Source organism: Macrotis lagotis, chromosome 6 (assembly GCF_037893015.1).
Source record: "Macrotis lagotis isolate mMagLag1 chromosome 6, bilby.v1.9.chrom.fasta, whole genome shotgun sequence".
Classification (NCBI taxonomy): Eukaryota; Metazoa; Chordata; class Mammalia; order Peramelemorphia; family Peramelidae; genus Macrotis; species Macrotis lagotis.
The window spans coordinates 151,030,542-151,042,960 of NC_133663.1; the positions used below are offsets into that span (position 1 = coordinate 151,030,542).

The following is a 12,419-nucleotide window of genomic DNA, read 5'->3' on the forward strand; positions in this document are numbered from 1 at the left end:
TCTTCAGTCTATTTTTCTTAATTGTTCTGAATGACTCTCTTTTGTTTTCTCCTGACTTCGGGTCCAGTGCTCTATCCACTGTGCCTCCTAGCCGCCCCTCCTTTGTTTTCTCAATTTTTCTTTTTCCTTTCATCTTTTTTTTTAATTCATTTTGAGCTCTTCCAAGAAGTGTTTTTTTTAAAATTGAGACTAATTCATAAACTTCTTTGGGGCTTCACATGTATACATTTTGTCACTGCTTTCCTGTCCCTTTCAAAATAGTAGATTTCTATTGTTAGAATTCTTTTCTTTTTTGTCTGTTCATTTTGATACTGAATCTCTGCTCCTGGGGCACAGGGGGTAAATTCCCAATTCTTTTGTGTAGGAATGGGGTTTCTGCCTTTTCACTCTGGCTTCTAATGTGTTCATGGTTTGCTTACTGCATTAAAGTAGCCCACTTGCTACATCAGCATTCTTGAACTTGAACTTTTTCTTCCAAGCCTCCTGCTGACTTCCCAGCTCTCTAACCTATGTGGGACTTCATTTACCTTTTATACATATGAGACAGACTATTTCTGTAATTCCTCCATAATATCGTGAATTTAGAACTTATTTCCCTCTTTTATGTGAGTTCTTTCACTTGAGATCTGTTTAGAGATTTCATTTATAGGTTTATTTTTTTTCCCCCCTGGGAAAAACTCCAGGACAGTCTTGGAAGAATTCATATTCTAACAGGGGAGACAATATGGAAGAACTGAAAATAAGATGACTAGGAGAAAAACTGGAGATAATCTTCAGGAAAATACTCAAACCTTCAAGTGTGAGTTTACCCATAAGAAATTTCAAGGATTTTAGAATATACAAGTTTACTTCTCAAAAGATTTTTTAAAATCCTTCATTATTTCCACTACTCTCCATATATTTTAGTTTGTAAAATATGTTACATTCTGCTTAATAAACATGTTGATATTATTGTACAAAGTAATTTAAAGGTGCAATGAATTTAATTTAGTAACATTTAATTTCTTCACTGAAAATATTAATTTTCAACTGAAATAAATTTGAAGGAAAAAATCAACATCCTTTTACATTCAGTTGATTCTGATTCAACTTCTGAAGTACTATTAACCTCAAAACTTCAAGATACACTCTGTACATCAAACAGTATCTTGTAAAGACTTCCCAGAAATTATATATGAGTCATTGACATTGATCAGCAGAGTCTTTATACTCATGAGGAAAAATTATTCAGAGAACTATATATTTCTCTCCCTTTAAATAGCTTTTCATTTACTTCTTAATACAAAATACATAAACTATGAAATTTTCAAAAAGAGCTGCTTAGGTCAATTAAAGTTTACACAAATTATTTATTAGGAGTCATTTTTATAGAAACATCTAATATTTTAGCATAATTTTAAATAAAAATTCATAAATTTTGAAGTAAAAGATTTCTTAAGAGGTCATCAAATCCAATTATTATTTTATAGATTAGATAACTAGATGAAAGAAATTAGGGCTTTCTGAAATTCACATTTCTAGTATCTAAAGTCTAATTTGAAACTAGACCTTCTTGACCCACAATTATAATAGTCTAAACTTTACTGTGTCTCTCCAGTAGTTTGTAGCCAAATAAAATTTAGGTGTTTTTTTTTGTCTGTATCAATGGAAATGAATAACTGAGACAATTACATATATAACTTAAGGAAATAAATTGAGTCAAAATGAAAGATCAAACTTAAATCTATAAATATCTCAATGCTTCCATTTCATTGACATGTATGGAAATTAACAAAAATATAAGGAATTCCTGTATGGCACACAATATTTCTGGGGGCATGAGAGGAAGAAATAATCTAGTCCTAAGACAACAATGATATAGAAAACTTCTTGTGATAAAATCCATACTAATGAATCGATAAAGTGTTAAGTAACTTTCCAAGGTCCCTGGGCCACAAATTGTCACATGTTATATGTGGACTTAGGTCTTCCTCTCAGATTTAAGTTCTCTATCCATTATTTAGTTGGTAATAGATAGATATTTAGATAGATAGATAGATAGATAAACAGAAAGACAGACAGATAGATATTCAAACATAGTAGATCAGAGTTGGGCCTTGAGCCTATCTAGCTATAAAGCATAGCTTATAACATGTTTTAAGGTTGATAGGAAAACTATATATAGGGTGTGTTCCATAAACACCTTTTTATTTTTACTTTTTATTTGTTTCCAATTTTCACTGTGAATTAATGGCACAAAACTTGGAAAACTCCCAGTCAATATTGTTCTTCAGATTAATAACAAGAATTTTATAAGCTGAGTTAATTAGTAGGAAAAGTTTCCTCATAATTATAATTGAAGAAAGTTGGAGGGCAAAAACCAGAACACCTACTAATACTGGGAACAAAATAATACTGTTCTGAGAAGAGGAGTGTGAGTCTTTGCAAGACTGGCGGGATGAAACTGGTTTGGTCGTCAACTGAGATGAAAAAGGGTAGCAAGGAGAGATGAAAGTTCAAGATCTGGTAACTTCCAAGTATTTGATATTATTGTTCACTGAATACATCAGTAATTCTGCTGATGACTGTAAAGAGCTATTAATGGAATCTCAATTTTGGTATGCCCAGACACCAAATATCCTAAAATCTCAGCATTGTTACAACTGTGCTATTCTGCCTCCTCTTCTTTTATCCTACTTTCAATATTAGAGTTCTTCTGCCCTCAGGTGTCATTGCCATGTTCTCCTCCACCTGTCCTTGATAACCTCACATTTTCAATTCTAAGGAAAGTCTCAGAGAAGACAACTGTTACTCTATCAGGATGAGTATTGAAGGTGATTGTCCCTTACCACTGCGACATTTGAATGACAGGGCAGTATAATGTATTTTGGATTATGAAACTAGAGATCAAATTTGCTTCTGATACTTATTAGCATATACATATAAATATACATGTCAATTAAATTTTAAGACAATAGTATTGAAGTTCTTATTTGAGAGAGAGAGAGAGAGTGTGTGTGTGTGTGTGTGTGTAAGAGAGAGTACTTGTGTACTTGGTATTGTGCAATGTGCTTATTTTACTTGAGCAAACAGGCATTCTTAGAAAATAAAATGGATGACAAGAAAATACATACATTTTCAGTTTACAACTTGATCTTTGGAAAAGGAACACACTTAGGGAACATGATCAGGAAACACATGGAATAGTAAGCAAATAGAAACAAATATATCTAGGGAACATGTGAAATGGAACAACTCACAAATCCCAAAATGTCATTTCAGTCACTCTTGTCTTTTTCTAATGTCATTGCTCTCTATTCTATCAAGAGTCTCTGCTCTCTGGCATTTTCATTTCATTTAAAAATCTCCACTGTGATGCTCTCTGCTGGACAGCTTCATTAAGCTGTTCTCTGCTATCATCTATTAGTCTTCAGTTATAGAAAGAGATATTATTTTTTTACTGAACTGCGGTGAAAACAGAAAGAATCCCAGTTCTCATAATCCATCACTTCAATCTATTTTAGCTCTTTTAGCATGCAAATTCTAACCAGTTATAGCAAAACCCTTTTTGGCATTTAAGTATGTACTATAATCTTACAATGTATTATTGCTTTTAGGATTCTCTCAGTTTGTTTTAGCTGAATAAGTCACAGAGGTCAGGAGTTAGTTCTCATAAATTGGTACAGAGGAAATATATTCCTATGGAGATAAGTACCTTTGTTGAAATTTAGAGTTTTAGAAAGCAACCTCAAAAATTGAGAAGTTAAATATCCTCTCCAATATCATGAATCCAATATTTTGTCCCCAAAAGCAGAACTTGAACTAAGGTCTTCCTGAATTTTGAGTAGATGTTTCTTTATCTGGACTGTGTCAAAGGTGAGACTTGAACCTAATTATAAAAATAATAATAAGTAAATGTGATTTAATATCTATATTGATACCCAGCATAGGCCATCTTCTTGGACTTCTAGGCATTTCTATTCACCATTGCATGCTTCCTCTCATGACCAGGTAATTTATTTTAACTTATATCATATTTAAGACCCTGGAGAAAAAACTCAAGGGCTCCTCTTAGCCCAATTGCAGGTTGGGCTAGACTATTGTCCCTGATGTTTCTTTAAAATTATTTGTGCTGGCTTGTGACCTTTATTTTACTTCCAACTAGCATCAAAAATTATGTTCTTTCTATACTTGTAGTGGATGATTAAAAAAAACTTAGAATGCAGTTCATTTTTTCTCTAAATACATAGCACATAAAAATGAACAAGATATTTTTCTCTCTATTTACATATTGTGCATGCCTGAGATTTTTATATAAAACAATTCAAAAAACATTTAGAATCTCTATGATAGCAAAGACCAAATGAAAGGAACTTCTTCAGATGGATGACAGCCTTCTAAATGCCTTAAATTAATTAGAAAATACACAGCTTACAACTTTTCAGGGACACTTTGCCACCTTGGCAACCATGTTTTATTAACATCCTCCAAATCACGGAACACATTCTCTATAAAATTAAATGAGTTCACATGATTCAAGAGGTTTTGCTGAGGATGATTGTAACTCTCAGAACAGGAAAAAGACAATCCTTTACCCTCTCTTAAAGCCCAAATAAACATTTAAAAATACATCATAGGTTCACTTTCACTATTAATGTTTAAGTATGGAAATAATGAGACACTACAATTGGTATTTATATAAAATTAAACCATGTGGGGAAAACGTCTGTGCTAGTATGACCGAAAAGATATAGGAAAACTTTCCTACATAAAGGACCTATTTTTTATATATAATAAGCTTATTTTGCAGTCTCTTTGCTGAAATATAAATGTGTGATTGAATGGTGTAACCAACTAGATATTACAAAATGATATACGGCTTACAAGTGTTACTAAATCCAATAAGGAGTAGTCCATTATAATATTTCTATAACAAATAAAATATCACTTTGTAATATATTGGTTGACCAAAAAATTGAAATGAAAAAACTGAGTTCAATTCTTATTTATCTTTGCTAAGTAAACAATAACCCTCAAATTTTCTCATAATAGTTAATATTAATAATAGTACTCTATAGTGACAAGATATTTTATAAAAATCATCTCAACTTAATTCTCCCACTGAGCCTATGAGATACATGCAATAAATATTATTTTCATCATTTAACAGAAAAATAAACTGAGGTTCAATGAATTTGTATGTTGCTAATTAATCTAATAAATGATCTACAGGATCTGAACACATCTTCTAATTCCAAGTTCTGTACTCTTTCCACACCAGTATGCTTTTTATTATAATAGAATATGTAGGATTTGACAAATAGAAATCAAAGGTTATCCTCTTTAAGTTCTTGTTATACCATAACTATATTGACTCATTTCAGTAAACAAATTCCATGAAATTTTGAGGTCCGTGAGAGCAGGGACTGGACTTTTTTTGGTCTTTCTTTAAATACCTATCACTTAGAAAAATAGTCGGACCTAGTAACTACTTAAAAAATTCTTACTGACTGATGAATATAGACTGTAGACAAATTGAATTTAAGCAGTCTTGGCCCAGGATGCTCATGTTTATTTTTCTCAAACCCCATTCCCTTCATGTTCTCTAACTGCTCAAAGCACATATTTGCCACCAAGGCAGTCAGCTAAATCTTTTACTTAGTCATTAAGTCAAAGGGAAAATCCTTTCTACCCCTTTTTAATGGTGTCATTTTTCCATCTTTCATTTTTTTAATTTTTTTTTAGCTTTTTGCAAGGCAAATTGGGTTAAGTGGTTTGCCCAAGGCCACACAGCTAGGTAATTTTAAGTATCTCAGGCTGGATTTGAACTCAGGTACTCCTGACTCCATGGCCAGTGCTCTATTCACTGTGCCACCTAGCTATCCCTCACCTTCTTTCTAATGTCACTATTTCCTGTTCTAAAATTCATACATTTCTGCTTCTCTCCTTTTTTTGCCAGCAGTTGATAGTTAGCTAATCTTTATTTTTTCTTTTTTAGTTTTTGCAAGACAATGGGGTTAACTGACTTGCCCAAGAGCACACAGCTAGATAATTATTAAGTGTATGAGGCTACATTTAAACTCAGGTGCTCCTGACTCCAGGACCTGTGCTCTACCACTGTGCCACCTGGCCACCCTATGTACTTACCTAATCTTAACAACCTTAGGATGTTTTAATGTAATTCTGAAAAAGTTAATTTATAATCAGACCTTTTCTTCCAGTTCCCAGAACACAGTGTTCTTTAGAAATGAATGTTCTTAGGACAATATGGAGGAGAAATATATTTATTATTATCCATCATGTTCCTTAGTTATTTTATATGTGGCGGACCAAATTTTATTACTATTGGACCTTTGATTTCATTGGCATTGGTAATTTTCAATGAGGAAACTTCTTAAAATGAAAATCTGCATTTTCTTGCCTATGGGCACCAAAAGATTTTCAGGAGTCACAAAGTCAGTATGTATCAAAAGCAGAACATATCAAAACTAAGGTGGGCTCTTTATACATTAACATGATTTCTCTCAGGTTACTTATATACCAACTATTTTTTAACTCTTCATGTATTTAGAGATAGTAACAATAGGAAAAGTTAATAATTAAATACCAAGAGAAATTTTATGGCTGCTCCTTGAGAATGAGGGAGAATACAGTCTGTAAGTTGAAAAAATATTATTCCATCTTTAAAAATGCACTGTCATCCAAAAGGAACTGTAAAACAAGGCAAGAGCCTTTCGTCTTCATGATCCAAATCAATTTCACAGCTCAATCCTGTTAGAAGAACAGTTAATAAAACAAATGCCTAGTTTAAGAATTCTACATTAAAGACTCTTAAAAGATGTGATTTCAAGTCAGATATTGAAATTCTAGCTATTTGTGGTTGTGAACTCAATCATTAGCTACAAGTTTTCCTACCTTTATTTTTTTTAGGTTTTTTTTTGCAAGGCAAATGGGGTTAAGTGGTTTGCCCAAGGCCACACAGCTAGGTAATTATTAAATGTCTGAGGCTGGATTTGAACTCAGGTACTCCTGACTCCAGGGCAGGTGCTTTTTCCACTGCACCACCTAGCTGCCCCTGACCTTTATTTTTTAAAACCAAATTTTATATATGTATATATATATATATATATATATATATATATATGTATATATGTATGTATGTATATACACATATAGCTAATCCTAGTGACAATAGTTGAGCCAATTAAAATGCTTAAGATTAATTTTATTTTAAATATATTTTAGTTCATTACAAATTTATCTAGGCAATTGTCTAAGCTGTTCAAATACAATTTAATTTATTTGCAATTTAAAAAAATCTTTCAACATCACATATCTTAAATTTGGAAAAGATTTCAAAGCTTTTCAGTTCATCCTATACCTGAATAAGAAGCCTCTCTATAATTATATGACTAATGGGAATCTAACCCTTGTTAGAAGAGTTATCATCAGGGAAAATACATGATCAGCCTAAACATCTTGGTTCTAATTGGAGATAATTCTGGTTGTTAGCAAGCTTTTGCTAGCATAAAGCCTAAATATTACATTTTGTTAATTCCACTTTTTTCCCTAGTTCTTTCTGAAGCAAAGCAGAACAAATCACAGGATCACAATCTACTCCCTTTTCTACTTAAGTATGTCTCAGATAGATGAAGATAGTAATCATGTTCCTTCTAAATCTTTTCTGCTCCAAGCATAACATCTTTAGTACCTTCACTTGATTATGATATGGCCTAATCTCATGCCCCTTCACCATCCTACTCACTGTTTCTGAAATAATCTCCTTTTTGCCTACTCTTTCCTAAAGTGTCATGCCCAGATCTGAATACAGGAGACTGAATGTGGGTTAACCAGCTAAGAGTCCAGAGGACTCTTCCTGGTCCTCAAAGAGAAGGAATATTATTCCTGAGGTCCTTGTTAGTGACATGATTTCCTTCATCAGATATCCCAGAGATTGTGGGAGCATTGCAAAATAAGAACTATTTTTCCACTACAAATAATGTGGTATTGTATCATAATTTAAACACTTTGTTATTGTCATTAAGATTACCCTACACATTTTTCAAACTGCATATTTTAGCTCACATATACATAGGGCTTTAAATTTTACAAAATAGTGTCCTCATAACAAACTGTGAGATTGGTAGCTCAAGTATTGTCATCCTCATTATGGAGGGAAGTAAATGAAGTTCAGATGTAGATTGAAAGAGTTTGTTGCTATTCATAACAGAATTCTGTGTGTCAAACTGAAACACGTTTTAGACATACCTTCTGCTTATATACAGAATTAGAAAAATACATATAGATATTATCTATATATTGTTGTATTACTATTTATTTAGTTAGGTATCTCCCATTTACATCATAATCTCATTCTGATCACACTTGGGAGCATTGGAGCCCACACCTCCACTGAATTTCAACAGCTTTTTGTAGCAAAACATTGTCTTTAAAACAAAAGTAAACAATAGCAAAGTAAATTTGACTACTATTTTTAAACATTGCTTTTAAAAATTGAAAAAAAATCCTGTATAATGACTTATTTTCTGGCAAGAGATTAAAAATTATAAACATATACAAAACCATTTATATACACAATATTGTCAAAAACACCCAACTGGTCAAGCATTTTAATCCAAAAGTTTTACTACTATCTATCAATCATCAAAACCTATAGTGATTTCTTGTGGTAATGACTTAGCCACAGGCTCATTCTAAAATTTAATCTATTTAAACAGAAGTACTTAGTTCTGCATCTGAATTTGTGAACAAGGATCCAATTTGCTATTGTTTGGAGAAGCAACGAGTATTTAGTAACATTCCCTATGTTCAATTTTATTTCTTTAACAATTAACAGCCTGTGTACAGGTTTTAATATAGTGTGTGTGAAAATAGTTACAATCATTTGGATTCAGGGTTTCAAACCAATTTTTGCCTTGATTGCTTCTTTGACCATCTTATTATATGCATCAATGAGGAAAAATGTTAATAAACATATCTCAGAGTCAAAACAATCATAATTTTAAATGCCCATTTGATTCTGCTACAATATCTTTTAGAATATTGAGGCTTTGGGGTGGTGAGGTGGCCTGCAATGGATAGAGTACCAACCCTGGGGTCAGGAGTACCAGAGCTGAAATCCGACCTCAGACACTTAATAATTATGTAGTTGTGTGGCCTTGGGCAAGCAACTTAGCCACATTTGCCTTGCAAAAACCTAAAAAAAAAAAAAAAAGAAAAGAAAATTGAGGGGTTTTTGGTAAATATGCATAATTTTAGATACTTTGTTTCCCCACCTATTTCATAGCAATATCTTGAGAGTAGGAACTATTTTAATGTCTCTCTTCATTTGAAAAGAAAATACATGTCAATGCAGAATTTTCTCATAAGAACTTGTTTTTGTTACTGATTGTTCTTACTGTTCATTTGCCAAAACTGACCACAAAATATTCAGAGAATCTTCAAAAGTTTCACCAAATGTCTTAAATCTAAAAGAATCCTTCCACAGTTATTACAATATTGGAACAAGTAGGTTTAAAAAACAATTAGAAATACATCTATGTTTTTTTTTTTAATCTCTGGAACAGAATAAGTTACATAAGACATTGAATCTATCTAGAAACCTGATATTCTGTATGCACACCAGTCTAGTATAATACTGTTTTAAGTTGAAAGATTTACAAAGTCAAGACAGATCTCACATAATTAGCAGACTAATACTTTTTTTATGAGACTATGCTGCAACAATAGATTAAACAAGAATTGTAAATAGCACTGATATAAGAGACACAGAACTCTCAACCTGGGTTTTGTATAAATTCATTTTTTAAGAGTAACATTAAAGGATTTAGAAAAAGGTTTTACTTTAATTTTTTTTGTTTGTTTGTTTTGACCTTTTCTACTTTATTTTCTGAGTTCTATTTCTGGTATCCTTTCTCAAACATTTGAATCTCACTAAACCATCTATCTATGAAGCTTCCAAATTTTCAAAATGAATGAAACCTCCTTCCAAATTCTCTTTTGATCAGAAGTATTTTGCCTTTCAAAAATCAACTCAATCTCATCTCCTCCATGAAATCTTCCTTTGTAAACCTGTAACTTCCTCTCAAATATTAGGGCTCTATCTCTCCTAGAATTTACTTCTACTTTGTCTTATTCTGCTTTTTTTGTTTGTTTGTTTTTTTGTAAAGAATAGCTAAGTGGCAGAATGGATAATGCTGGACCATGAATTCAAATTCAAACAGAGATGCTGGTAGTGAGACCCTGAGCAAGTCACTTAACCTTATTTGTCTCAATTTCCTCATCTGTAAAATAAGCAGAAGAAAATACAAAACTACCTAAGTATCTTTGCCTAGAAAACACCAAATGGAGTCAGAAAATCAGACATGACTGATAAATGACTGAATAACAACAAAAACACATTTTTTTAAGTCCTACCCCCTTAGACTGTTGGTTGTAAGAAGATAGGCACTGTATATTATTACTTATCTGGGTTGTTCTGGGGTATAGAATAGTGCCTTGGAATTATTAGAGGATATATGTTTTACAGCCTACTTGGATTTCACAAGTAATTCATAAGATGAATAACCAATAACTCTAATCTTTCACATATTAACTTCATTTTTAGGACACCCTTACAAATATAATGGGGAAATTTCAAATAATACTTATAAAAACAACGAAAGAATTCCAGGATCTCATTTGGAAGCTTCTTTCTTTATACCTCAAGTAACACTCTGTGGGATGAGGGAGGGAAGAGGGACTCATAAATAGTTCAGGGAATTTGTTTTTTTCTCTATCTAGTTTTAAGCAATAAAGAGGAATGTTAAATTTATTAACATTCTAGCATCCCAGGGATGGTAAACAACAGGAAAAACTACTAATTTATTACAGATTGGTTCAGAAAATTCGGGGGGGGGGGGAAACATTAAGTAGTTTGTTTTGAATTTTCCGATCCTCTTTCCAGTGTATTTTATCCTTCTAGTCCCCAACCCAGAACAATTATTTAATCATTAAAGAGAGAGAGAGAGAGAGAGAGAGAGAGAGACATCAAATGACCTGAAATACAATGTAGTTGATCTCTGCTTTCTATAGATAACAAAGTACAATTCGGTCACAGGATATTATGACCCTGGAAATGACTTGTTCAGGACACAAACACGAACACACATATACCGGTGAGCACTGCCTCCTGAAATCCCAAGGCCCTTAAAACCTAAATGCATTAATGTTTTGATTTGGGCACTCCGGGAGCAAAAGAGTGAGCAGTTGCAACTCTATCCTCTCTCACTCCTTTTCCAGGAAACACACAGTCCTCCAGCTCAAGGTCGTCCCCCAGGCCACAGCCGCTTAGTCCCCGGGGGCAAGGTCGTAGCGGTAGCGGGTGAGCATGAAGTCCGCCAGGCGTCCATAGAAGGTGGGCAGCGGCTGGGCAGCCTCTGGACAGAAGCCCAGGCTGAGGTAGAGGTTACGGGCTTCGCGTTGCAAACTGTGCGTGACAAGCACCACAGCCCGGCAGCCCTGCTCGCAGGCAAAAGCCAGCACCGCTCGTCCCAGGGCTCTGCCCACGCCGCGGCCTCGGTAGTCTCTGCGCACCACCATGCGTTTCAGCACCAGCACGCCGGAGGGGCCGTGGCCCTCTTCGGGTCGCGCACCCACCATCCCCACTACCTGGCCCCCGGCCTCGGCCACCCAGAAGCGGGCGTTGCGATGCTGCGCGTAGGCTTCCCCGATATCCTTCAGGTCCTCGGAGAGGCAGCGCCGGATGTAGAGGGCCCAGACTTGGCTCAGCACCAGATGGCCGGCTGCCAGCAGCAGTGCCAGGACCAGCGCGGGCAACAGCAGGGAGTGTACGGTGGCCACTAGAAGCAGGAAAGTGCCAGTCAGGGTGAGCATTACCCAAGGCTGCTGCAGCATGTGTGTACACAGGGCCGGCCCATACTCGCTCATGCCCTCCGCGAACAATTCCCGCACCGCGTCCGCATCCCCAGGCTGGAATTCCCGGAGCATGAAACCCCCGGCCTCACCAACCTCCCAGGCCATGACAATCTTTCCAGTCGGAAGTGCTCTCCTGCGCCCCCTTTCCTCTTTTTAGGGACAGTCTCAGAGCCCCTCCCACTCTGGTTCAAGCCACCCTCCTCGCGCAGGGTGACTGCTCTTTTTATGCCAGCATCAAATTTGCTAGGTTTAGAATCATCCCAAAATTTAATCCGCAGACTGAAGTAAATGTCTCATGGGGAATAGCAGCCTATTATAGTGGGAAGAACCCAGGTGCTAAAAGTCTGATGAATTGTTTTCTAATACTGACTGCATAACCTTAGGTAGAATTTGATAAAATAAAGGAATTGAACTAGATAATCTCTTAGGAGCTCCTTCCAGCCCTATATTCTATGTCTTCCTAAATATTATAGAAAGATACTTTTGTATAGATGATATTTAAA

At 34.8% G+C, this 12,419-nt stretch overlaps 1 protein-coding gene across 1 annotated transcript; it reads right to left on the reverse strand.

Annotated features, from left to right (window-relative positions):
* Positions 1-5,055: 5,055 nt before the first annotated feature.
* Positions 5,056-12,023, reverse strand: LOC141491197 (N-acetyltransferase 8F1-like). Its single transcript, XM_074191891.1, has one exon. It carries the CDS (start codon positions 12,019-12,021, stop codon positions 11,329-11,331), a length of 693 nt encoding a protein of 230 aa, XP_074047992.1. The 5' UTR covers positions 12,022-12,023; the 3' UTR covers positions 5,056-11,328.
* Between the last annotated feature and the right edge of the window lie 396 nt (positions 12,024-12,419).

Bases quoted from the DNA above. Each gene is read 5' to 3' on its own strand.
- LOC141491197 (XM_074191891.1), bottom strand. From the start codon at position 12,021: ATGGCCTGGGAGGTTGGTGAGGCCGGGGGTTTCATGCTCCGGGAATTC.